Source organism: Pezoporus flaviventris, unplaced genomic scaffold (genome assembly GCF_033815535.1).
Source record: "Pezoporus flaviventris isolate CSIRO_AGI_PZ_B2104156 unplaced genomic scaffold, CSIRO_AGI_Pfla_v1 ptg000078l, whole genome shotgun sequence".
In the NCBI taxonomy this organism is placed as follows: Eukaryota; Metazoa; Chordata; class Aves; order Psittaciformes; family Psittacidae; genus Pezoporus; species Pezoporus flaviventris.
Window position 1 is genome coordinate 15,857,736 of NW_026892626.1, and position 27,559 is coordinate 15,885,294.

Sequence of the window (27,559 nt, forward strand, 5' to 3'; positions counted from 1 at the left end):
GCGATGGGGCAGCTGTGAGCTGAACCCCTATTGAAGACACAAACCTCTGCCCCTATTGAAGAGCTTCCCTGCAGGGTTTGAGAGCCCAGCCCCTCCAGCCAGGCCTGGCGTCAGCTTCAGGGGATATTTCCTCCAGCCAAAAACAGAAGGGGAAGAGAAAAAGCTGATTCTCCCTGGGCTTTCTCTGCAAGCCTCAGCCCTCCGGCCCCGCTCACCCCGCTGCATCACCACCCCCTGAATCACCCCTGCACTGGGATGCAGGAAGGATGCTTCACGGGGTTTGGTTACCTGTGCTGGCAAAAGGCTCAGGCACAGTGTTCCGTGGTGCTGTGCCGAGCTGGATGGGGTATTTGCAACTGCTCCTTAATGACTTTGACAATTGATTTTGCTCAGTCGCTGACAATAAAGGCAGGAGGCAGCTGGATGGAGTTTTCTGCTCGTACCGTGCCTAGGAAATGAAACAGATCCTGGGCTGCCCAAGCATGCTGGGAAGTTCGCTTTGATCTCTGCTGGGCTAATGGCATTTTCCATCTGGGGGCTCAAGCCTTTGGTAGAGAGACTTCTCCCACCCCAGAGAGGGAGGGAAGAGCACTGCCTTTGTTTTCATGTGGGGAATGGAGGAGCAGAGAGCAGGATGCCTGCTGGACAGGTTGGTTCTCCCACCCCTGCCAGGTAATATAAAGCACTTCTGACACTGCAAAACTGCTCTGGGTTTGGGGGTGTAATTCCCATTTTTCTCCAGCAATACAGGTTACATTGGCTTATGATTAAATGGAAGAGAGGGAGCTGAGACAGTGCATCCCGGAGCACCCCTCCATCAGCCCCAGATCTGCACCCAGCTCCTCTCCCTGCAGGCACGGGGATGCTCAGGGTGGGTGAGGCAGGGCTTGCCCATTCCTAGAAGGAGGGATGCAGATGGCTCTGGACTCCATCCCAGCCCCATACCTGCCAGGGCTGGCCCCGGGCTCTGTTTGCAGAGCCAGGGCTGAGCCCTGACGCAAGCGGCTCACCCCAGGCAGGGAGTTGGCAATGGAAGAGTGGGACCTGCTCTAGTCAATGCTCCATCCACTCCCCGTGCTCCTCTGGGTTAAATAAACCCTCAGGGGTGATTCAGCATGTACCTGTACAGGGCACTCAGCCTGTCTGCAAGAGTCACTGCCAACGAAACCCTGCTCCCATCCATCTCTTCCCTACCTTGGCTGGGAGTGGGTGCCGCAGAGGAGGACCAGGAGGCTGTCACCCACCACCAGGCACAGTGCGGGGATAACGGTGGGGTGATGCCACTCATGATGGGCAGTTAGCAGGGGAAGGAGATGGGGTGATACTGATCCCAACCAGTCCCTCTGGTCCCACTCTCACCGAGAGCCACAGCAAACCTGGTGAGTTCACAACAATATCACTCCTCTGATACCATCCAGAGGCCTCTCCACACACGGGGGACAAAAGGAAACCACCACCACAAAGCCCGTGTGGAGAGGCACTGATCCCCATTGGATTGTATTACCCTCTCAGCCCATTGCCCCCAGAGTTTCCATCCCTCTCTCCAGACACTATTTCCATGTGTGCTTTGTTTGGCTCATTTCACACATTCCTGACAGCAGGAGATAAGATCTCAGGAGAAAGGCAAACAACAGCAGTGGGTGCCATGCGCTGACTATCTCTCCCTGGCACACTAAGGCACCGTGCCCCCTCCTTGCCAGCTCTGACCTGGGACTGTCGAGGACACCCCGATGTTCATCTTCATCCCACCACAGGCTGGTTTGTGGGATGGGGATCTGGAAGGAGAAAGCCTGATGGGACTTGGGTAGCATTGAGTCATCAGGTCCCAAGGAGGACAGCAGAGCTTTGTTCTATCCTGGTGCCAGGGTCCCTTTGCCACCCTTGGGTGCCCACTGTGCTGTCCCAGGTGGGTGATGTGGCCTGGGCAGCCACAGGGCCCTGCTGGGCTGCTGGAGGTGTTACCAGCTCTGAGAGTATGTGAAAAATGCACTTGAGCCCCATTAAAACCTTGAGGACTTGCAGGTGACACCAGAGCAATGGCACTGCCTTAGGAACTCCCCGGCTGCCCTCGCATCCCCCAAGGGACCCTGTGCTGGCACATGCAGGGTGGTGCAGGAACACAGCTCTCCCTCCTCCAGCCCTTAATGACAAATGGGGTTGAGATTTAAACATTCCTGCTCTCTTTCCTTCCCCAGGCTGGAGCCGGAGCCATGCGGGGTTGCAGAGGTGGCTTCCAGACCTCCTCTGATGCCGGAGCACCACGGGCAGCAGAAGAAACCAAGCAGATACAGGGCTATGATGGGGCTCAGAGAGAAAAAGGGCTGAGACATTAAGGTTTTCTTACACCTTCTAAGCCCTTGGAACAGGTCAACCAGCAAGCAGAAGCCCCCTTGGCCCCATTCCCATAACCCACAGCTGTGAGATAGCTGCACAGCACCTTTCACTCTAGGAGCCCTTGTTCTTGTTTTGCAAGAGTTCAGCGGGGGGCACAAGCAAGAGGAAGAACCCAGCAAGCAGCTGGGAAGGAGGAAGCCCTGAGCATGGGGCAGCTCAAGCACCACACAACCTGGCTCTGGTGCTGGGAGCAGCCTGGCAGGGCAGGGGGGTCCCTGCTTCACCCCAGCATCACTCAGCTGGGTCCCTTGCTCAGAGCTGGCTTGGTGGGCAGGGGGCTTGTGGTCCCATGGGGCTGGGTGAGCCATGGGACTGGGAAAGGTTTTCCCCATCTGTCCAACGTAGAGCACATCACATCCACACCCAGATCCCTTCCCTCAGCTTTTCCCTCTGCTGTCAGTGAAAGGAGGGACGTTGGGATGGCAAAGGAGCCCCACTCCTCACTCTGGGCACATCTTTTAACCAATGCAGAGTGCGTGGGGGACCAACCCACCCAATGGCTCCCAGCACAGCACCAGCCTGTGGAAATGAACCTTAAATGGCAAAACCTGGCCCTGTCTCTGCGGAACCAGCCGGAGAAAGGCAGCGGAAACAGGAAACCAGAGAGCAGCTGAACCCAGCACCCTGCGTCGCTTCACAGACCTGAATGCACCAGGAAACTCCCCAGAAACCATCCTCTCCCTCCTCTGCCCCGTCTGAGTGATGGGGTGCCCTCTCGTGGGGTGGGTGCCATGAATCATCCGGCATCCTGGATCATCCAGCATCCCCAGGTCATCCTGGACCTCCAGATCATCCTGCATCCTAGGTCATCCTGGACCTCCAGATCGTCCTGCATCCTGGATCTTCCTGCACACCTAGCCCCAAGACAGGATCAGGGAGGGAAAAGGTCTCTGTATTTCCCCTCCCTTGTGCACCAGCTCAAGCAATAAGGATGGACAAACCCCCCCGAGTCCCCACTGTTAGTTTTGCATGTGAACTTCAGCAGATGCCAGGGCAAGAGTTGCTGAATTGCTGCAGGCCTGTGCTTGCTTCCAAGGTAACTCCGTGCTCAGCAGTGAAAATGCTTCCGATCCAAAACCTCCATGTGTTGGGATGGAAAGGAGCTTGGATCTTCACCCATTTCCTTGGGATTTTGAGGAGCCCCCTTGAATCCAGCTGCCCATTACGGGGAGCCACCAATCTACCACCAGCCCGAGCCTCTCCGCAAGGTTGATGTTCCCCATCGGGTTATGTGCAAAGGAGGTCCCACAGTGCAGCACGAGCCCACCAGCATCATGGGTTTCCTCCCATAAACCACCAGTTCCCCCCAGTGAACCCTGTGCTGGTGCTCAGCGTGTTGGGAGCTCCTGCTATTTGCTTTGGCTGGTTTATTTGCCATCCCAATGAATAAGCACATTGCTTACACTTGGGTCTAATCACATCCTGATAGCGAGCGGGCAGCAGGCTGTCAGCGAGCCCCCAGAGTGAAGAACAAGGTCCTTCACCCAGCTGCTCCCCATGGATTCATGTCTCTGGGATGGGAGAGAGCCTGGAAATCTCTGTGATGCCAAGGCCAGGATTCGCTGTGTTCCATCGGCCAGCTCCACAAGCGCGCTCCCAGCAGCCTCCTTAGTGTGGCATCCCATCAAAGCATCCATCCTTGGGGAAACCGGCTTTGCAGACATGCTTTGGGCCTTGCCCTCTTCCTCCCCACCTTCAGACTGAGCGGTGGGAAGCTGGGATGCTGATACTATTGGGATACGCACAGCAACTCCCTTTTGCTGCGAGGGAAAAGCTGCAAAGGGAAAGGCAGAGGGAGAAGCCTGCACACATCAGAAAGGAATCATCTCGGCAAAGTCCCGACTGTTTAAAACCAGGCAGACAGCTGTCTCCCTACAGCTGACAGGGGAGATGGGTTCCTCCTGTGCCAGGACCGGTTTCCGAGCTCGCCAGCCCGGTGGGGATAGAGCTTCACCCACAACCGTGGACTGGGAAGTGGAGAAGAAGTATGGAAACAAGCTGGAAACTGGCTCTGGGTGGATTTAATCCTGTCTGATTTCCTCTTGTGTGAGCTTCAACCGAGCCTTTTCAAAGCGTTTCCACTCCTAAATGAAAGTGATGTTTCCAGCATGGGATACGCTCTTCATCAAACAGAGAAGCACCAGTCCCTTCATCTTCCTCTGCTACAGAAGTCCTGAGGCTTAATTAAATAGGACACAACCATCCCTGTTGGACAGACACCTTAATCCTGTAATTCCAACCATGGCTTTGAGCAGCAGAAAGAATGGGGCTGTGGGACCAGCAGAGCAATGAATCACTGCAGCCAGCCAGGGTGGTTGACTTGCACCATTAAAGGCAATGCCACCACCAGCAGTTGCCTGTTGTCCTGCATCACTGGGTCACCTCCGAGCTGCTTCCCGTTGCTCCATCCTGCAGGATAAGTGCATAAAATCAGGCTCTTGAGGATGCAGACCCCACAGTCTGCATGGGAAGGGTTTTCTCACCTCTACCCCGTGTCTCTGCTGTTGGAAGTTCAGATGAGGCTTTCTCTCTCAGTGGCCTTGGTGGTCCCTTCCTCTCCACCTTGCCCAGTAGTATCACCTCTAACTTCTCTTCTGCAGACAGGTAAAGGGAAGGGAGGGTTCCCTGCAGCCCAGGCACTGCAGATGCTCAGCACATTAAGGCAAATGAGGCTTTTCCCAGCCCATCACCGCTGGGTCTGGAGCTCAGGTCCCCCAGCCCGCTTCCACCTTGCTTTACCTCCAGTATGTCACATGCTGGAGGGGTCGAGCATGACAAAACAAAAGTGAAAGACTTCCTTAAACCCTTTAACCATATCTCTTCCGAGCCTCAGAGCTTGAAAAGAGCATGAGCTCCTGGTCCTGAGAGAACCTCATTGTCCCTCCAATGCAGGCAGCAGAACCAAGCCATAAAACAAGGACCTGAGCCTCTTCTCCATGGTTTTACCTCTCACCAGCAGCAATCACTGCTCAGGGAGGTTGGATGCTGGTTTTCCCTATGGGTTATCCTGAGCCGGGGTTGAGCTGGCTCTTCCATCCAGCCAAACCCCATTGCAGCAGCAGCAGCCAGGCCGGGTGCCCACAGGTACCAGGCTCCATCACCCCATTCCCACAGTCCCAGCCTTCGAAGGCTTCACCTCCTCCGAGGCGGAGCGGAGCCTAATGACAAGCAAGGGATGGTGCCACACCTGCAGAAAGCCATTTTTGGAAGGACACCTGGGGAAGAAGCGATTCCCATGGTGCTGCTCTGTAATTAGCATTAATTACTGGGGCTTGGGAAACCTCTTCCCCAGTTACTCCAGGCAGCACCTGACGGAAACTGTGGGAATCCCATCCAGCTGAGTCAGCTGCTGGGATGATGGGGCCCTGTGGAGTGCAGGGATGAGGCCCTGGGGTCCCTCCCTCTGACCCCCCCCCAGCCCATAGGGATGGGGTTTTGGCTGGGGGGTTAATACATCAAAGGACAACCAAGACTCATCCATCTCAATGAAGTGCCAAGGTCCTTCTGGGCGGACATCCCAAGGCTGGAATGGGCTCTCATCTGCTGCCCCTTCAAGCATCCTTGCTTGCATGGCAAAGCAAGAGCACATTTCCTTGGGTATTTACCTCTACCCCCAGCTCATCGCCGTCAGCAACACCCCGAGGTGTTATTATAGACCAAGGGAAAATCCACCCCAAAAGCCTAACCCCAAGCAGCCGCTCCGTCACCACCAAATGGCAGGGTACCACTGCCTGAGTCACTTCAGCCTTTTCTAGATATCTATATGTATAAATATATTCATTAGCTGAATGAATCAGGACATTTCATCATCCAGAGCAGCTTCAGAGTCATCTCACCCTGCCCCAGTGACTCCTCGGTGGACCGGGGACATATCCAGCCTCTTTCCTGTAAGGGGAAAGCTGCTGCATCCTCACCCCCAAACCAGCACTGTTGGCTTCAGAACGAAGGGATAAAACCAGAAGGAAAAGCACCCTCCACACACACAGGGGCTGTTTTCTCCTTGGCTGTTTGCAGTGGAACGCTCCAGCATCTTACATGGGTGCTGGGGTGATCCCAACCACCACCCAGCGGCACAGAGCATCCCACGGGGGGTCCCAAGGGCAATGCCCGGATATCCCTTAACATTCCACACACTGCGACTCCCAGGGGTGGTCACAACCCCCCCCACCATGCTCCACATGGGATCTCTGTCCCTCCCCAGGGACTCCAGCGTCCCCTCTCACCCTCTCACTTGACCTAACCTCCTGTCCATAAATGGAGAGGTTTGAGACGGTCCCGGGGTGGAGGAGGAGGAGAAAAACAGGAGAATAATGTCAAGAATGCAGGACACAACGTGAGGAACCCGGTCCCGGCCCCACTGCGGGCTGGGGGGCTATGGGAGCATTGGGGGAGCCTGGCCAAGCCCCCGTTCTCACCCCATAAACCGCCCCGGAACGAGAAGGAAAGGTGCTATTTTTGCTTCTCTTTCTGTGCCTTTTTCACCACCGGGGACTTTCCGATGTGGGGCTGCCCAGTTTCCACTTCAGCCCCATGGAACAGAGCGATGTCCCGTGTCCCCCCCCCCGCCCCATCCTCCGGGGTGTCCCATTGCAGCGATGTGTCCCCTACAACGCCATCACCTTCACCCCAGCCACACCGGGATGGATGCGGGTGGCACGGATGGGTGCCGGCAGCCCCGGCTGGCACCAAGGGCTGAGCCTCCGCTCGGGGCCAGCGTCCAGCGCCTAGAATAGAAAGCGAAAACATTCGGGTGCCCATTCAGGGGAGCCCATCCCTGCCTCCACCGCCCAACACGCACAGCCCCGGCTCCCCATCACCCTGTCCCCAACCCGGCAGTGCCCATCCCTAAGGTCAGGGTGGGTCCCTTCGGGTTCTCCCGGCTCTTTGCTCCAGCGGCTCGCTGGAATCCTCCATAAAAGGAAAACCAGGCGCAGGTAGCGCTGCCAAACTGAGTCATTCCCAGCCCGGCTCACGGCTCCGTCAGCAGCGATTTCCTCCCCTCGCTCCCATCCGCACGGAGCGGAGGGGGGGGAACAGGGAGGAGCGGCACCGCCTCGGTTAACGCCGTGCGGAACGCACCGCAAGCGCCGCTGCTGGGCTTGGGGTGATGCTGCCGTGGTCCTGCATTGGAGCCAGGGGGGAAATGCACCCCCCGGGGCCAGGGGGATGCTCGGCACTCGGTGCAGCGGTACCCGGTTGGGCAGGCACCGCGATCGCTCCTTCTGCGCAGAACCTGGGCTGGAGGCATGGAAGTGTAAATGCACCTGGAAGCACCTGGGAGCACCGGGGGGTTGGTGGGTGAAGGTTGTTTGCTGCCCCTGAACGAGCACCACAGAGTCCATCATTAATAAAGGACCTCCAGAGCATAGGGCCTGACCCTGATCCCCCAGGCTGGCCCAGCCTTCCCCAGCCATGCTCACAGTAGGACATGGGGCGTCTCTGGGTCCTCCTTATGCCACCTGCATGGAGGAAGCAGGGCTGATGGCTCAGCTCCACTCCAGGTGGTTTAATAAGCCCTGGAGAAATGACCGGGGCTCAGCACCGCTCATCCCTAACGGGGATCGCCCGCATGAGGCATTCATCAGGATTACGGTCACTGGAGTGAATGCCCCGGGGCCAAGGGGAGAAACAGGGTTTATCCCCCATCAACCTAACCGGGAGACATCCTGGGTGTTGGTCCCGGTGGCTGCATCACCCACACATCCCTTGTCACCTCACCATGGGGACATGGTAGTGCCCTGTGCCTCATAGCCTTCCCCAACCAAGGGGCTGGGAAGGGATCAGGCTGGTGCCATCCCTGCCTGCACAACGGGGCAAACACCCCAAAACACACATAGGGACACTAAAGGGGCAACAGCCAACCCTGCAGGATTTCATCTGGGTCCTCACTCCAGAGCAATCCCGGATCTTGGCTAAATAAACCCACCCTGGATGTGCAGCCCCAGCCAGCAGCAACCCCAGCAACGCACTGAGCATCCATCCTGCTCCCTGACTGCCCCTTGTGCAGCTGATTCTCCCCGTGGGGCAGAGGAACCACGGAGCTTCACTCAGGAGCATCACCCTGACCTGACCGATGGCAGCGGGCACCGGGTATTCTGGGGTTCACATGAGGTAAATGATTCACCCCAGCCATAAAGGACCAGGGGAATGCTCTGGTGACGTCTGACACTATCGAAAGTGCATGCAGGGCCACAGGGTGCAGTGTGCTGGGGTGAAGGGAGCCCCAAGGGATGGCCAGGGCCACTCTGGGGGTGTTTGTGCTTTGCTGGTGTAATTCTGCACGCCGTGGGGAAGAGCAGCCGGAGCTGCGCCATCCCCATGTCCCACCAGTGGGAATGATGCTGAGAGCGCTGTGTTGGGTCGGGGGGACCCCCAGCCTCTCTTGTCCCTGCTCTGGGTACCACAGTGTGGATCAGGCTGCCCTGGAACAAGCAGCTACACCATCACTTCTTGAAACCACAGCGCAAGACAAACCAGACCAGGTTGGATCCCGCTGTCAGCAACACGGAGCCTGCGGCTTCCCCGGAGGGGCTCAGCCAGCGCTGAGCACCCAGTTCCTTTTGCTGTGATGCTCGCTCCCACCCTGCCCTCAAATCCCTCAGCACCAGCCCCCAAACCGCTGCAGAGCCTGGTTTGTGTTCGGTGCACGAGGGATGCACAAGACACGGGACCCGCTCCCTGAGCCACGCCGCACCCCAGAGCGCACCAGGCACCATCCTGCTCTCGCTCCCCCCGCTGCTTTGTCCTTCTCCATCCTGTCCCCCCCCCTTGCCCGGGGCGAACGGGGGCTGCAGCACCCGCTGCAGAGCGCTGCCGGGCTGCTGGGTGGCACTGTTGGGATGCGCAGCGCTGCAGCGGCGCGCCCGGGACACCGCATGCGGGGCGCGGGGTGCAGGCTGCAGCGAGGTGCATGGTGCCGGCACACGTGTGCCCATGGGCACCCTGCAAATGGGACTGCACGGGGAACAGTGCAGGCTGCACATGGCACTGCACGGGGGGGTCACAGGTACCCACTGCGTGTGGGAATCACGTGTACCGGCATGCGTGTTGCGCATGGGATTGCATGCACCAACATGCACATTGCACAAGGAACTGAGCACGCTGCACACGGGGTTGAACGTTGCTAAGAGCACATGAAGGCACGTGTATGTGCACACATTGCACACAGGACTGCATACACCAACATGCATGTTTCATGGGGGATTGCATGTATATGCCACATGGATTGCATACACCAACATGCATGTTTCATGTGGGATTGCATGTATGTGCCACATGGGATTGCATACACCAACATGCATGTTTCATGTGGGATTGCATGTATGTGCCACATGGGATTGCATGTACAAGCCACATGGGATTGCATACACCAACATACATGTTTCATGTGGGATTGCATGTATGTGCCACATGGGATTGCATGTATGTGCCACATGGGATTGCATACACCAACATGCATGTTTCATGTGGGATTGCATGTATGTGCCACATGGGATTGCATGTATATGCCACATGGATTGCATACACCAATATGCATGTTTCACATGGGATTGCACGTACATGCCACATGGGATTGCATACACTGACATGCATGTTTCACATGGGACTGCATGTACAAGACACATGGGATTACATACACCGACATGCATGTTTCATGTGGGATTGCATGTATATGCCACATGGGATTGCATACACCAACATGCATGTTTCACATGGGATTGCATGTACAAGACACATGGGATTACATACACCGACATGCATGTTTCATGTGTGATTGCACGTATATGCCACATCGGATTACATACACCAACATGCATATTGCACAAGAAACTGCATGATGCACACGGGATTGAACATGGCAAAGTGCATGCAGCGCATGTACCAAGGCGCAAAATGCACATGGGATCACGTGTACCAACATGCATGTTGCACGTGGGGCTACATACGATCCCATATGGGAATCACGCACACCAACATGCATATTGCCCACTGCACATGGGATTGCACACACCAACATGCACATTGCACATGGGATCATGCACACTAAGGTGCACGCTGCACACAACCACATGTACCAAGGTGCACACAGGACTGCACACACCAACATGCACATTACACACATGGGAGTGCACATGGGATAACATATCATGGCACACAGTGCACATGGGACTGCATAAACCTACATGCGTGGTGCACATGGGAATGCACAAAGTGCGCAATGCATGATGCACTCTACACATAGGATCACATGCACCAAGGTGCACACTGCACATAGGATCACATGTACCAAGGTGCACACTGCACATAGGATCACATGTACCAAGGTGCACGCTGCACATAGGATCACATGTACCAAGGTGCACACTGCACATAGGATCACATGTACCAAGGTGCACGCTGCACATAGGATCACATGTACCAAGGTGCACGCTGCACATAGGATCACATGCATCAAGGTGCACACTGCACATAGGATCACATGTACCAAGGTGCGCACTGCACATAGGATCACATGCACCAAGGTGCACGCTGCACATAGGATCACATGCACCAAGGTGCACGCTGCACATAGGATCACATGCACCAAGGTGCACGCTGCACATAGGATCACATGCACCAAGGTGCACGCTGCACATAGGATCACATGCACCAAGGTGCACGCTGCACATAGGATCACATGCACCAAGGTGCACGCTGCACATAGGATCACATGCACCAAGGTGCACGCAGCACTTAGGATCACATGCACCTTAGATCACATGCACCAAGGTGCACGCTGCACATGTCATTGTGCATGCCAACACACGCTGCAGAAGGAGCTGCACGCAAGTTTCATGCTGTAGATGTGCCTAAGTACCGACCAAGGACCCCATCCTGCTCCAGTTCCCCACCTCACCCCTCCATATGGTCCCTCTTTCCCACCAAAGGCCTTTGCTTTGTCCTGCACATCCACTCCCTCCCTGCAGGGTGGCTCTGCACAGGGAACCCCATTTCCAGCCCGGCTTTGGGGCACAGTCCATGCCCATGGACCCACTCTGCTCCCCATGGACCCCAGCCCCACAACACCGGGGTTCATTCCCCTCCTCCCCTCCATCCCTCCATCAGCCGGGAAGCTCCCACTGGGCTGATCCCCGGCTGGGGAGGGGGTCACCATCCCCTTCACTAAGGGGGCTCCCCCATATATCCCCTATGCGGGTGAGCATCCCCCCCTTCACCCCGCAGCCGAGGGGCCCCCGCGCTGCAGCCGGATGCCGACACCAGGGGCCCCTGCGCTGAGGTTTTGGGTTTCAGTGCTCCCCCGTCCCTCTCGGCATTCCCGCATTCCCCATTCCTGCCTTCCCAGGGGCCTCCCGCAGCCCTTCACCCGCGGACACAGCCCCTGCGATGGGACATCCCCCCCGGGCTCCCCCTGCCTCGGTTTCCCCATGTGCACCACTCCAGCTACACCGGGGCCCTGTATGGATGCGACACTAAAGGGAGGTGGGCACGGGTGCAGCTAAGGGGAGAAATGAGGGGCTGCGAGGACTCATGGCTGTCCAAGAGGGACACATCCTGGCCTGGGACAATCCCCCCTTCCCTTCTGCAGCATCCCCAGCAGCAGCCCCCTCCCATATAAAAACGTAGCCCCAGACAAGCGCAGGGAGGTTTCCGCTCACCCCAAAGGCACCATCCAAGGGGTGCTGCTGCAGGATGCTCACAAACACGTGAGAGAGCACAATGGGGAGGGGGGATATCGACCCAGTTCACCCCTTCCCATCAGCTCCCTCATTGCTCTACAGGAGCCCCATTCCCTCCTGCATCCAAGACCAGGGGATGCGGTGCTCCAAGGAGGCAGAGATGGCCCAGCCTAGCCCAGCATCCCGGGAAGCAGGAGAGGGCCGGGTGGGAGGTGCAGGGCTAATCCCTGAAGGCCCCATTCCTAATCCTGGCTAATGGGCTGTTTTCACCGTGGACAATGGAGTTATCCATCTGGAAGGGGATCTCCGGGCCCGGGAAGGCACAGCTGGTGTGGGCCATGCCTGAGTAGGGAGGTCCCCTCCTCCAGCCTCAAAGCACTGCTTCCAGCCCATTCCCTAGGCCAAAACCCCAGCTGCCCCCCACCCCAGTGCTCCCCACTGCAGCTATGGGTGCATGCGCTGCTGCTGCCCTGCATCCCACCCCAGGATGCCCCTATCCCTCCATCAACAACCCCCTCACCTCCTCTCCAAGCCACAGCCTGCTAAAGCCCCCTCCCTTCCCCTCTCAACCCTTTATAGGATCCCCTGGGGCTTCCCAGCTGGCTGCTGTTACTGCTCCTATTGCTGCTACCTCATCCCTGAAGAGATGGGCCCCTTGCTCTGGGGATGTCAGGATGGAACCTCCTGGTCCTGTTGGCATTTGGTTTTGGAGTTCTCTCCAGGCTGATCCTCAGCCCTCACCCTATGGGAGGGGTTTGCACACAAACTTGGGTACCAATGGGTGCAGCCCCCGAGGGGATACTGCAAGGTGTCCATGCATCCATTCCATGCCTTGTGTCTGATGGCAGCGGGGTTGCACCAGCGATGGAACCACCATCCCAGCCATGCTCACACCCCCTTCTTTGGCACGCTGTGGGTCTGGGTTCAAGCAGTGGCATTCCTCACCCACCAACCCCTTCAGGAGCCCCATTGAAGCCGTGGGCAGAGGCAGCTCTGGGGCTGTGTATCGGGCACAGTGCACCCGCTGCAGTGGGAAGCATGGATGAGGGCATGGCCAAGGGAGGAGATGGGAGCAGAAGGGAGCTGCTGTCGCAAGCTGAGTCACCTGCTCCTCCTGGCGCTGGGTTATTTTGGAGCGCTGTGTGGGCAGATGCTGATCACTCACTTTCTGCTTCCCTGCGGATTCCTGGCTCCGGGCTGCGGCGGGGATAGAAACAAGGATGTGCGCTGTGGGGCTGGGTCCCGGCTGGTGGGTGCTCATTGCACCTCTGGGCACTGTTGGTTTCCACTGGCATCACCCTCCTGCTGCCATGGACTGACCCAGACCTGGACCAAACCTCTCTCATCTGGGCACTTCCGTGGGGCTATGGGTGCCTCATGGCCAAGCAGAGCCCCCAGGGACCAGGCAGCATCATCCCCATCACTGAGGTTCATCCGCATCACTAAAGGTCTTTTAAGCTTTCCCTACACAACTCATTCTCCTGCCGGATGAACCAGGCTCCGGCCCCCTTCCCACCTCCGCAGGGTCCTCAGGGGGGGAGGTTTTCACTTTAGCCTCTGGTAATGTAAAAACCACACCAGAAAACAAACGGGAGCAGGAAGAGAGGGACAAAGCCTCAACACGGACCCAGACCCAGCCGTGTGTGTGCTTTCCTGTCCCATTTCCTCCTTCATTTGTTTGAGCCTTGCCTGTGCCCAACACCTGAACTCCTTGGAACGGGGTGTTCCAGCATTCCCATCCCTTATTGCTCTCGGGATGTAATCAAATCAGGCTAATGGGGTAAACCCAGCTAATAAAGCACCGAGCAGGCACCACAACCTGTACCATCACCTCTCCTGATAGCCATAGGATACAGGGACACATCTGAGCCTCAGTGATGCTCCAGCACTATCCCTTGCTTCCGTACTCCTGGTGCTAAACAAGCCCTCTTGAGGCAGCATCCCATGGGAAAACTGCCCCGGAGCATGATCTGCTGCTCCGAGCCCCTCTCTTGGGGCCGCCCTTTGTTCTCCCCTGTGCTGCGCTGCTGCTTCTCTGTTAAATGCAGCCTAATGCAATTTTAATGAGGGCAGGCGCCTGCCAACTGTCGGGATTGCTGCTGGAGAGCCTCTGCTCAGGGCCTGCTGGCATATGGCAGCAAGGCCGGGGTGTCCCCATGGCCCCCCATGGCAAGGGACACCCTGGGGACTCTGGGAAGATGCAGCCTCCAGGCAGGATGCTGGGCCTGCACTTGGGGTGCAGTGGTCCCCATCGCTGGGTGGTTTAGGCACCAAGGTCACCCCGTCCTGCACAAGGGCTCCTGGTGTCACCAGACCCTGTCCTGGCTGGGGATGGAGGTGGCTGGAGAGATGGTGGCCACCCAGCAGTGCAGTCCCCAATCTCTGCCATGCCCTTCCATGGGGTGAAGGGGGTACCTATGAGTGCAAGGCAGCTGAAGGCAGAGGATACCCATGCTCCAAGGGGTGACACCAGCTCCAGACACCCCATGACACAGCCATGCCCCAAGGGGCTGTGTGTGTGTGTGAGGAGAAGGATGAGGACAGCCCAAAGCATCCCCTCACCTCATCTGGTCCCTCTGCCTCCACCTGCCCTGGCACCCAGGGTGTCCCCATTGGAGGACATGGAGATGGAACAACCCATTGCACCCCTGTATCTCTTCACCGTGCGCTGCTTCTGCCCCCTCCAAGCCCCTTGTGCCTGCTGTTGGCACCAGCCCCGCAGCCAGCTCCGTGTTCAAACCCCATTTCGTGAACTAAAAGCCCCAGGATCACTCTCAGACGAAGCCGAGGAGCACCCAAGGGCATCCAGGTGAATCCAAGGGCATTCCCGACGGCAGGCACTACCAGGGACACCCCATGACCAAGGCTCCTTCTCTCTTTTGGAGCCGGGGTTCATTTGAAGCCCCAGCGGGTGACCCAGGCAGCCCCTGCGAAGGGGACGCATCCGTGCTCCGGAGAGCCCTTGTCATGGATGCTGTGCGCTGGGATTGGGTTTCCATGGGGAGCGGCGGTGGGAGGGGTGACCTCAAACGCATTAAATCACTGCCGTGCAATGCGGAGAGGGAAACCCAGCGCCCTCCTCCCTGCCCCAGCGCTCCCACACGCACGGATGCACTCGGGAGGCGTGAATTTGGCCGCTGCATCCTTATCCCGGGGGGGGGATGACGACGACGACGACACTGTCCCCCCTTTGCCACGACAGTGATGTGTGGGGATGGCTTAGACCCCCGTGCCTGGCTGCATAGGGTGCGGGCAAGCTGGGCGCGGGCAGGATGCCCACTTCCATGAGGCAGGCAGTGCCAGCCTGGGGATGTCAGCGCAGCGCTGCCGGGCGCTGGGGACAGGACAGGACGGGTTATTCTATCCCTGGATAATTGCTGGGTTATCTCGCACACAGAAAAGCCGTTTCTTTCCCAGCCTCGCCACCATCTGCCTGCTGCAGGCAGATCCCAGCAGCTGCTTGGCCTCACGGCCGGGTCCTAACAGCAAGAGGAGCAGAAGGGGGTTTGTGAGACAAACACGGATCTGCTGGATGTGAGGGGTTCATTTCCAGCCCAGCTCGGAGGCTGTGGGGTTGGGTTTGGTTGCTATTGGTGTGTCTGCATTCACAAGCCCGAGCACAGAGCAGGGCTGGATGAGGCATCCAGACCCCATCCTGAGCACGCAGCTTTGCCCCGGGGTGGTTGTGGTGCACCAGGGGCTCCAACCAGTATGGCCAGTGCAGAACCAGTGGAGCCTTGAGGGCATCGGGAAGTGGGAGCAGTCTTTGCGCCAGCCAGCCCTGGGTGCGCGCTGTGGCACCCTCCAACCCACCCCGTGCTCCGGCTCTTCCCTTGTCCCACTTTGGATGGGGCAGGTTCAGGTCCCTGATCCAGCTGGAAACCATCCCCTGTGCCCCCCCCCCCCATCCTTTTTCCTCCCGTTTCTCTGTTTCTGCCCGTTTCTCCTGCTACAAGAGCTTCACATCTGCTCCTGTTCATCTGTGTTCCCATGTTACAGACTGGAGAAGCATCCCTGTCCCTAAGGAGCAGCACAGCCGGCTCTCCCCATGCTGGTCCCTTCCCGTCTTGGGGCCAGCCCTGCCATACGTGCCATGGACTCACACGTACACAGCAGTGCTGCTCACCTACACCCTTGCACAGGAGTGCCCTGGTTTGCCTCTGGCTTTGCCGCATGAATCCGGATTCCCTAGGGCACGGATGCTCCAGCCTGGCTGGTGCCTGGCACAGGGCGCTGGGATGGCTCAGAGGTGATGGGGGCATCCTCTTATCCTTATTCCCTTCTGCCCTAGAGCCCTGCACTGTGGCCAACGGCACGGAGGGATGCAGGGGGGTCTGGCAGTGTCTTGGGGTGGGATGTGGACCTGAGATGCAGAGGGAGTTCTTGCAATGCAGGAGGGGGACTTGCAGTTCAAGGGGGGGGCTTATAATGGGGAGGGGGTGTCCTGCAGTTCAACAGGGCTCTTCCTATGCAAGGATGGGTCTTGTTACCCAGTGAGGGTCGTGCAGCGTGCAGGGGGGGTCTTTTATTCAAGGGGGCTTTTGACATGCAGGGAAGGATCTTGCCATGCCAAGGGGTCTTGCAGTGTATGGGGGTGGTCCTGCAATTCAAGGGAGGTCCTGCTGTGCCTTGAGGGGTCTTGTCATGCAGCGGGGGCTTGTAATGTTGGGGGGTCCTGCAGTTCGAGGGGGCTTTTGTAACACAGGGGTCTTGTGTAGTGAGGGCCTGCAATAGGGGATGGTCCTGCAATTCAAGGGGGCTTTTGGAATGTGGGGAGGAGTCTTCCCATGCAGTGGGGTGCCCCAGTGGGGTGTCCCAATGTGGAGCCCCAATGGGGTGTCCCAATGGGGTGTCCCAATGTGGAGCCCCAACGGGGTGTTCCAATGGAGTGTCCCAATGGGGTGCCCCAATGGGGTGTCCCAACGGGGTGCCCCAATGTGGAGCCCCAATGGGGTGTCCCAATGGGGTGTGCGTGTCCTGCAGCTGGAGGGGCTCGGGATGCACGGGAAGGGTCTGGATGCTGCGGGGAGGGGGGGCGGCCCCGCCGGTCTGCGGGGGGTAGGAGGGAGGCGGTACCGAGGCGGCCGCCCTATAAAGGCGGCGTCGGGGCGGGCGCGGCGGCAGCGGCGGTCGGTGGCGGCGGCAGCAGGGTCAGGATGACGGCGAACGGGACGGCGGAGCCGGTGCAGATCCAGTTCGGGCTCATCAACTGTAGCAATAAGTACCTGACGGCGGAGGCGTTCGGCTTCAAGGTGAACGCCTCGGCCGCCAGCATGAAGAAGAAGCAGATCTGGACGCTGGAGCAGGACGGGGAGGACTCCAGCGCCGTGCTGCTCAAGAGCCACCTCGGCCGGTACCTGGCGGCCGATAAGGACGGGCGGGTGAGCTGCGACAGCGAGGAGCCGGGCCCCGACTGTCGCTTCTTGGTGGTGGCTCACGGCGACGGGCGCTGGTCGCTGCAGTCCGAGCCCCACCGCCGCTTCTTCGGCGGCACCGAGGACCGGCTCTCCTGCTTCGCCCCCGCCGTCTCGGCTACCGAGAAGTGGAGCGTCCACTTGGCCATGCACCCCCAGGCCAACCTCTACAGCCTGGCCCGCAAGCGCTACGCTCACCTCGGGCCCCGCCGCGACGAGCTGGCCGTGGACCGCGATGTGCCGTGGGGAGTGGATGCCCTCATCACGCTGCTCTTCGTGGAGCAGCGCTACAGCCTGCAGAGCTGCGACCACCGCCTCCTGCGCTCCGACGGCCGCCTCGTCCCCGCCGCCGAGCCCGGCACCGCCTTCACCCTCGAGTTCCGCTGCGGCAAGGTGGCCTTTCGCGACGGGGAGGGCCGCTACCTGGCCCCCTCGGGACCCAGCGGCACCCTCAAGGCCGGCAAAAGCGCTAAGGTGGGCAAGGACGAGCTCTTCGCCCTCGAGCAGAGCTGCCCGCAGGTCGTGCTCCGAGCCGGCAACGACAGGAACGTCTCCACCCGGCAAGGTAGGAGGGGACGGGGGATACACACACACGCGAACCTCGGCCGCCGCCCTGCATCCCTCGGGCATCGCCTCCTCCGCAGCCCCTGCTCTGACCGGGGATCAGCACCTCGGTGTGAGCCCCAAGGAGCCCCCCATCTCGGCAGCATCCCCTGCCTCCAACCCCATGGAGTTGCATCTCTCTGCATCCCCGCACCATCGCCCCTTTAGGGCCAACCCTCTTTGATTGAACCCCCTCTTACAGACGTCCCTGCACCCCTCCTCTGAAATCGTTGTCTTGCCCAGCACCCCTCCAGCATCGCCTGTCTGGCCCCCCCCTTCCTCCAGCACCCCCATCCCTGCAGCATCCCCTCTGCCCTGTGGGTTGGAATGGTGAGGGGCCTGGTTGGGGTGCAGAGATGGATGGGGGGGGGGGGCTGTAGGGCAGTGCATGGGGTCTTCCCTTGCCGTGAAGGAGGCAGAGCAGCCATCCCTCGCCTTCCCACCTGCGGAGCTCATTGTTCACCCAACAAAGCCTCCTCCAAACTCCCCCTTTTCCCCTCCTTCCCCCAGCGTCGCTGAGCTTTGTGCCCTGCAGATCAGGGCCTGGGGAGGCTGCAGTGCCCCCCATGGGGCTGTGTTCCCGGTGGGAGGGGGCTGGATGCCACCCACACCCTGGCCCCCTTCCTGCATCCACCCGCACAAAGGCAGCCGATCCCCGTCCCCTCCGCCCGCTGGAGAGGCCATGGCGGGCACACGGCCACCCCCCCGCCTCCCAGCACCCATGAGCATCCTCCCCCCCCCCAGCCCCAGGGGTGCTTGTGCAGGACCGGGGCGGGGGTTCCCCGCTCCGCGATGCTGGAGGTGCCCTGGGGCCCATCACCGGCGCGCCGGGTCAGGCCGGCGCACGCCGGGCGCGGGATGGGTGCGAGCACGTCCCGGAGCCTGGGGCGGGGAACGAGGAGCGGGGAATCTCTTTTGTGCCAATGGAGCACCCCAAAGTCGCAGCTTGACCCCTGCCTCGCAGGGACCCCAATCGGGTTTCTCCTTCCCGAGAGCGAAGCAGCCCCTTAGGGAGGGGAAAGATGAACCCTTGGGACCGTTCGTGCAGGGGGATGGGGAAGGAGGAGGATGGAGGATGGAGGAAGGGAAGGAGGAGGATGGCGATGGCGGGGGGATGGCGGGAGGCTGCCGCAGCGCCGTGGGGGGAAGGGCTGCTGCAGCCCTTTGTCACCGGAGATGGGGAAAGCAGATGTGGGGGGTGATGTGCGCGATGGGGCGGCGGGGGGGGGGGAGCGGACCCTATGGGTGGGAGCTGCTGCTGGCGGAGCCGCCGGCTTTGTGTGATGGGGAGGGATGGGGGGGATGGGAAGGGAAAGGGAAAGAGGGGGGGGGGGGAATCCAAATCTCCCCAGCAACAGGGGGCTCTGGGCTGTGCCCGGCCCCTTTCCAAGCAAAATAGCGCTGGGGCTGCACATCCTTCGCTTCGAGTCCGTTCTGGCTGCAGAAGCCGTTTCCACGCGGTTCCTCCCGCCCGGCAGCAGCGAGAGGCTGGGAGCCGCTGCCTTCCCTTCTCCCGCCGGGAATGAGCCTTGTCCCAAGGTTATGGAGCAGGCGGCGGAACAACAGCGGCCGGAGGAAGCGGCTGCAGACAGCCCTTGCCCTCGCCGCGCTGATAAGCGCTGCTGGCAGATGTGCCGATGGCCGCAGGGATGCGGGGTGTGGGATGCGGGATGCAGGCAGGGAGCGGCTGCGGCTCGGCGTAGGCTTATGGGAAAAGGCAGCTTGAGGAGCCAGGGAGGGAGCAGGGATGCGGTGTCTGTGTCCCCAGCGGGGATGAGGCCATGAGGCTGCTGTGGCTCCCCTGGCTGGGAGCTGGAGCTGGTCCAGCCTTGGGATAGCGCTGTCCCAACAGTGCCGAGTCAGCTCCTGGCTTGGAGCCTGCTCCCTGTCCCTGGGATGCCGGCGTCAGCATCCCCTGCCCACGGGGCACCAAGGGACCACGACAGGGCCAGTCCCAGGGTGTGGGGCACGAGGTTGGGCGCCAGCCTCTTCCAACGGAGCCGAGCCGGGGCACAAGGAGCGCAGCCTCCGCCCGGCTCAATGGCTCCTTTCTAGCCCCGGCTGCGGCAACAAAGGGCCCTTTGTGGGCACGAGGGTCCCGAGCGCTGCGAGGTGAGAGCCTGCCTCCCACCCCGGGAGGGAGAGGATGGGAGAGAGGCATCTCGGGAAGTGGGGCCTGGGAAAGGGGGAGCACGTCTGGGCATGCCAGGCTGGCGATGGGAGCCCAGCTCCCAAGCCAAGAGCCTTCACAGCACGGGGTGGGTCGGTGCTGGCTGCAGCGTGGCTCATGTCGGTGATGCCAATTGCTTGGGGGGGGGGGTGGTGTACCACGAAGCCACCCTAAATCCATCAGGAATTAGGGGTGGGTTTTCCAGGGAATCCGTGCGCCATCCCCTTTGTGACCCCTTTGCAGAGGAGCTGCTCGGTCCCCGCGCTGCTGCTTTTAGGCAAAGCCAGGCTTGGATTCGTAGCTGGGTGCAGCAAAAGCCCATCCAGAGGGCAGGGAAGGGATGAGTCTGGGAGCACGTGTGAGGCAGCAGTGCAGGGTTGTGGGTGCCAGCACCCTGCAGGGAGGCCAGACCCGACCTGTGCAGGCAGGGCTGGGTGCAGTATCCCCAAGGCTGCTGGGCACAGGGGCCCGAATCCTGCCCATGAGGGCTTGGAGGGGTGGTGGGGTGCTGCTGGTACAGTGGGCTTGGGGTTTTGGGGGCGTAACCATGGGGTTTTTGAAAGGGAACCTCTTGGCCTATGGGGAGTTGGAATATGGGAAAGGTGCCAGCTCCCAGCCATGGAAAACCAGCTCCTACTGCGTGGAATTGCCCCCCTGGGTCTGGCCATGGGGCAGCTCCAGCTGGTTGTCCCATGGGTTGCCCATGGTCCTCCAGGCTCTTGTCTTCCTCTCTGTGGAGCATCCCACTGGGTCTCATCAGCATCCCGGGACTGCTCTAGGACAGCTGCATGGGTTTAATGGAGAGGGTAAGACTTCTACAGGCCATAAATGCCCCCGCGCTGGGGCTGTGGCTCCTCATGGCATGGAGGTGGCACAGCTGCTGCAGACGGTGGCTCCTTTACATGGACAAGCTTTGGGAAGCGCATGCTCTGAGGTGCCCACAGCCCTCCATGTGCATCCTCCATCCCGGCCTGGAGAGCAGTGAGGGCTGGGGGCATCGATCCTGCAAAGCCAAGTGGTTGGCAGTGGCTGGAAACCTCGGCAGAGGTTGGGAATGCTCCCCTCCCCACCCTCCATCCCTGGCTCCATAAGGACCTTGAGCCCAGGGGCTTTGTTTGGGGAAGCCAAGGGGACACAAGCACCTCAGCCCCACTCTCTGCATCCTCCCCAAGACCCCCACAGCAACCCCATGCTGGAGATGGGGTGCTCCCATTCCCATTCCACATCGGGATTTACGGGGTGGTGGGGCACAAACGTGCCTCCTCCTTCCCCCCCCTCCCCCCCGGCTGTAATTAGCAGCTTCATCAAGGTCAGGCTCCAGACTGTGCCTTTACCACCAGCAGTAATTAAAGTGATTGCGGCTGTGGGAGAGCAGGGGAGGGGGGACAGGACACGGCTCCATCATCCACAGCCCTGGGCTGCACAATGGGGGGGGCACAGCCAATGTCCTCTGCCATGGGGACCGCTCTCCTGCCCCCACCATGGTCCCAATCTCCCACCCCACCGGCTCTACCCCCCCTGCTCCAGCTCAGTTACAGCCCTTTGAAGCTGCTCCTGCCCTAATTGCATTCCTTTCTGCTGACTCGGTGTAACCCAAACCAGGTTTTGGGGAGGGGGGGGGGGGCAGACCCTGAGAGGCAAAGCCAAACCTCGGCCCCATGGTGAGAGCGTGGGCAACTGCCCAGCAATGGGGTTCATTGTGGGTTCATTGTGCTCCACGGTGGGGTCTTTGGGGTGAAGGGATGGTGTCGGGAGGCTCCCCTCCAGCCCACCCCATCCTGCTCTGCAGCACAAAGCATCACCCCCAGGCTCTCCCCATATCTCAGGGATACCTGCCCCAGGCACCCAGGGAGCAAAGCAGCACCACGTCCATCAGGAGCTGTAGAAGGTGCTGGAAGATGCTTGTTGGAGAGGGGATGCTGTGAACAGACAGCAGCGCAGCAGCCAAAGGACAGTTTTGAGCGTGGGAGATAAGATTACAACCAACAAAGCAAAGCCTTCAAAGCCCTAATCCCTTTGGGAAAGGTGGGAGACTGATATGCAAAGCAGAGGCTGCTCCCTGAGGGCCCCTGGATGGGGATGCTTGTTTGGGAGATGCAGATGGGGTCATGGGAAGCTGCCAGGTAGCTGAGTCTGCAGGATGTGGGGGAAGACATCTCCATTTCTAAGTGTCTGGAGGGAGATGGATGCGTGCAGTTGATGGGACTTGCTGGGGGCTTCCCAGTGCTGAAGGGCCTTGAAGGCTGTAGTCCTGAAGGCATCCCAGCAACCATGATGTGAAATCTCAGCAGCTGAGGGGGTCGAATACATTGAGGAGGTTCCTGCCTCTAGGAAAAGGCAGATTTGGGCAGAAAGCTGGTTCTGGGGCTCATTCCACTCATCCCAGCTATAGGAAGACGGGGAGAAGCAGGGCTGAGGACCATGCCCCCCAGCTCTCTTCCCAAATCCCAGCACAGCAGCTTTGCTTTGGCTCCACGCTTGGACTCCCATCCCAAAAGCATTTTTAGGCAGAAATCCACCAAGCTGGAGCGCTCCGGAGAGGATTTGGCCCTGCAGGGCCTGACTAAGCAGGTTTGCTTGGCCTCAGTGCCTGTGGGCGGGTGTGATGGTGGCCCCAGGATGGGCTGCATCCACCTCTAGGGCAGATGCTGTCTCTGGTCTCTCTGGTTCCGATGGGCTGCTATGACAACGCACTGATGAAAACCAGTGCCACGGTCCTTAAACATGCCACGAATGGGGATTCATAGGTGGTGAGGTGGCCTCTGGTAATGGATTGAATAACCTGGCTGTCACCTCCAGGGCAAGAGCTACAGCTCTTTCCTGGGTGAATTATCTAAGTTGGTTTTAGCGTGGTGCTTAATCGTGATGGAGAGCCCCGAGCTGGAGCTCGTGGTTGCATCAGCTCAGCCCTGGTTTATGGCCTTAACACTTGAGTAACCAAATGAAACCTGGATTTGAACCCCCAATGCCAGGGGGAGGATGCACGTGAGGATTTGGGAGGCACCAAAGCCCCCCCAAGAGCAGGAGCCTCTTTTCAATTGGGGTTCCTGGGATGCAGAGGTGGATGCGGTCCCCCTCCAGGACCCCCAACCTCCATCTGCCTCTGCCCCACAGGGATGGACCTCTCGGCCAACCAGGATGAGGAGGGTGACCAGGAGACCTACCAGCTGGAGATCAACAAGGACACCAAGAAATGCGCCTTCAGGACCTACACTGGGAAGTACTGGACCCTCACCTCCAACGGGGGCATCCAGTCCACCGCATCCACAAAGTGAGTGCCCTGTCCTGGGCTTCAGGGACCCCTCTGCATCTCCCAGAGGAATCCAAAGGGGATTTTCCAGCCTCGGCGCTCATCCCAAAACACTTCCTGGCAAAAGCAGTGAATTCCCTGGAGAGCTGGGGCTGGATTGGGGCTTTGCCACCCAAGAAGTCCCTCAGGCCACGTAATCCTCCCCGGCCAGCTGGGGCTGTTGAAATGCTTTTCCCTGCAGCATAACCCCCTACTGACCAAGGCTGAAACCCCAAAGTGCCTTTGGCTGCCTGCCTCCTGCCCGCTTCCCATCGGGATGGCCACCATGACGTGGCAAAACTGAACCGAATCAGGGTCTCCCAATCCATTCACGGCCCTTCCCAGGGTGGCATTGGCAGGGTCCCCATCCCTTGCATCCCTCTGACCACCCTCTATACCCTGCAGGAACGCGAGCTGCTACTTCGACATCGAGTGGTGCGACAAGCGCATCACCCTCAAAGCTGCCAATGGGAAGTATGTGACAGCAAAGAAGAACGGGCAGCTGGCGGCCTCCATGGAGACAGCAGGTAAGGGACACCCCTGGGGGACCCCCATCCCATATTGGGGTGGCAAAGGATGAATGAGGTCCCCCCTGAGCCAGCGTCCTCTTCCAGGTGATGCTGAGGGATGCAGGCAACGTTTTGATGCGCCGTGGGGTGGGTGGGAAACGGATGTGGGGCACAGCTCACCCTCCTCCCTGCTGCCAGCCATGGAATCCAGGCTCTGCACCCCCAGGGGATGCACTCACAGCCCCTTTCCCCTCTGCCACAGGCGAGACGGAGCACTTCGTGATGAAGCTGATCAACCGGCCCATCATCGTCCTCCGCGGCGAGCACGGCTTCATCGGCTGCCGCAAGGTCACCGGCACCCTGGACTCCAACCGCTCCTCCTACGACGTCTTCCAGCTCGAGTTCAACGATGGAGCCTACAACATCAAGGGTGAGTCCTTAGGGATGGGTATCGGGGTGGGAAGCCACGGCCATTGGCGCCCGGGTGGTGGCTCACGGGGCCACCTTGTCCCCTCTGCCTGCAGATGCCACTGGGAAGTACTGGATGGTGGGGAGCGAGTCGTCCGTCACCAGCAGCAGCGACAGCCCCGTGGACTTCTATTTTGAGTTCTGCGACTATAACAAAGTGGCCATCAAAATCAATGGCAAATACCTGAAGGGTGACCACGCCGGGGTCCTCAAGGCATCCGCCGACACCATCGACGCCTCCACCCTCTGGGAATATTAATGCACTTTAGCGTACCTCCCATTGCCAACGTTGATTATTCCCCCCCTCCTCCGTCCTTGGTTTCCTTTTGGGTTTCGTTTTCCTCCTCTCTGTACCAGGATTTTCCGGCTGGCTCGTCCTCCCCTCCCACTGCAGAGCTGGTGCCTTGGCAGGGGAGGTGGGGCTCTGTGAATTGAGAACTGGAAAAGTGCTGGGGCAGCCCTATAGCTTTGTATTGTCCCCTTTCCCTCCAGGTTTGCTGGGCTTGGAAACTGCCATCCCCCTGCTCCCGGCCCCAAACATCACCTTAGGTAGTTTATTTTCCTCTCCTCAGTTGAAAAAAGGGAATAAGATCACCTCTGTGCTTGCTTCTGCCATATCAGCACTGGCACCGCTTCAGTCTGTGCTGCCAATGATGTGTCCCCTGGAGCACTCACCCCATCCCACCCCATTCCAACCAGGAGCAGAGCCATGGTGCTGGGCTCAGCCAGCTCCCCCCCCGGCAGCTTCTCTTTGCTCCTGGCTTTCGGGGTAGGATTCATCCCCAGCTGAGCCATAAGAGGTGACCTTACATATCACAGCACCCCCGGGGCTGGCGCGGGATGGCACGTATCCCTGTGGAAGGGCCAGCAAGCCGATTCCCTTCTTCCCCATACACCTGGAAATGAGTTTTGAGGGTGATCCCGTCTGGAAAACCTCAGCTTTTCATCTCGTGGAGCCCCACGCTCCTTGTGTCCCTCTGCCCCTCCTTGTGCTTCTGCCTCTGGAGGAGCACCATAGACCCCAATGGTGGGTCCAGCCTGGCTGGTCCTGCTGCTGTGCTGGGGAGGGGATGCTGTAAGGGGGATGCAGAGCAAGCCTGTGCTGGGTAGGGAGCTTCATCCAGCCCACGGTGGGCTTTGGTCCCTGGCTGATGGAACCTCCCCTGGGTGGTGGCTGGAAGCATAAACTGCAGCTTTTGGTTTACAGAATAGAGAAGTTCCTTAGCAAACTTTGCACAGTGATATTTGCTCAGTACCTTGTTTCCTTCCTCTCTCTCTCTCTCATCAAATACTGGAACAGTGAAGGGAATCACTGCACGCCTAATGCTGAATTGGGAAGCGCCCGCTCCTGTGGGCTCCCCCAAGGAGGGCAGCTCCAGGTCCTGGGCTCTTGTGCCATCACAACTCAACTGGAAAAGAAAAAGAGAAAGACCAAAACAGTATTTTTGTTAGTCTCTATTTATATATGCTCTCCATGGCACTGTGTTACCAGCTGTTCTCTGTACTAGGTCTGCATTAGAGTATAACGCTGTTTGTAACGGGTGATGCTGACGTGTTCGTTAGGGTGTTGAAAGGCACTTTATCCTTTGGGGCCTTCCCGGGGCCGGTATTTGCTCCCTGCAAACACACCAAGGAGCCTTCCCCCCCCCCCCCCCCCACCGCCGCCCCACACCAAGGGTGCTCACGGCATCGCTGCCGTGCCAAAATCACCGGTCCCTATCGCCGGAGGCAAGGCAGGGGCTCCTCAGCCTTAAAGCCATGTGGAGGGTGGAAACCCCTCCCTAGGAGCTTGGTGCTATCCTCTCAGCTGGAAGAGCGAGTGGCCTGTCCCCTGCCACGGGGACAACCCCAGGCCGGGGTCCCTCGCTTGGCGCAGGGGATCCCATTGGGATGCTACCTCGGCTCTGCGCTCGCATCCAGGGGCTGCCTGCGCCCACCCGGGCACCGCTCTGCCCCTCGAAGGACCGAGTGTCTTGATGAAGCCCTGAGTGACCCTGTGACTTGGCACACACTTTCTGCTGGCCTTCACCCCCCTCCCCTTTGCCCTGTGTCACCTCCTCCCCGTCCCCCTGTTGCAGTTCGAACCATGTAAAATCCTGCTCTGGCTTCTTCTGTGTGACACTAGGTCAAGCATCTCTCCTGTCTCCTCGTAGTGGGTGTCGTGACTCTCTGACAAACATCTCACTCTGAAAAGTTAAGGTTTGGGGTTTATTTTGGGGTTGGTTTTTTGTTTTTTGTTTTTGTTTTTCTTAATTATTATTTTTTTGTAAGTGCCATTTGTATAACTTAAAGAAAAAAATGAGCTTCAAATGGAGAAAGATGAGTAAAAATAAAACCTGCATTCGGATACAAACAGAGGTGCCTGGTGTGTCTGGTGGCTGTGCCTGGAGCTGCAAGGGCCTTTTCATGGCATGAGTCTGAGCGTGGAGTATCTGGGGGCTTAGATTGCCTTGCTGTGACTGAGCTGGCTCTAGAGAGAAGGGAATGGTGGCCAAAGGGCTCATCCCCACCAAGCAGCTTAAAGGGGATTCTTACCTGGCCAGGAAATGCACCACGGGTAAGGGCTGACCATGGGCTGTGTGATGGGTAAGACAAGGGGGGGATGGCTTTAAGGTGAAAGAGAGAAGATTTAGCTTAGACATTAGGAGGTGCTGGCACGGGGTGCCCCGAGAAGCTGTGGCTGCCCCATCCCTGGCAGTGTTCAAGGCCAGGTTGGACACAGGGGCTTGGAGCAAGCTGCTCCAGTGGGAGGTGTCCCTGCCCATGGCAGAGGGTTGGAGCTGGATGAGCTTTAAGGCCCCTTCCAACCCAAACCAGTCTGTGACAGCCAAAGCTGACTGGGGCTGGGTCACCTCCCAAGATGCTCAGAGCAGCCCCAAGCCATCAAACCCCTGTGTGCCTTAGAGGATGGGTGACCTCTGCCTGGCTTGGGGACATACACCAGCAGCGATGCTGTGACCCCTCAGCCTGGCACTGCTGGGAAGGAGCTGCTTTTTTTCCCTCTGGTTCAGGTATTTACCCCCCATATGATGCCC

General features: G+C 59.1%; 1 protein-coding gene across 1 annotated transcript; it reads left to right on the forward strand.

Annotated features, from left to right (window-relative positions):
• Positions 1-17,173: 17,173 nt before the first annotated feature.
• Positions 17,174-26,881, forward strand: FSCN1 (fascin actin-bundling protein 1). The gene is made up of 5 exons (XM_061473314.1): positions 17,174-18,050; positions 23,373-23,529; positions 23,953-24,074; positions 24,319-24,486; positions 24,581-26,881. Exons 1-5 carry the CDS (start codon positions 17,228-17,230, stop codon positions 24,781-24,783), a joined length of 1,473 nt encoding a protein of 490 aa, XP_061329298.1. The 5' UTR covers positions 17,174-17,227; the 3' UTR covers positions 24,784-26,881.
• Positions 26,882-27,559: the final 678 nt, after the last annotated feature.

Bases quoted from the DNA above. Each gene is read 5' to 3' on its own strand.
- FSCN1 (XM_061473314.1), top strand. From the start codon at position 17,228: ATGACGGCGAACGGGACGGCGGAGCCGGTGCAGATCCAGTTCGGGCTC. The intron at 24,075-24,318 runs GTAAGGGACACC...CCTCTGCCACAG, and splicing joins GGCCTCCATGGAGACAGCAG to GCGAGACGGAGCACTTCGTG. The intron at 24,487-24,580 runs GTGAGTCCTTAG...CTCTGCCTGCAG, and splicing joins TGGAGCCTACAACATCAAGG to ATGCCACTGGGAAGTACTGG.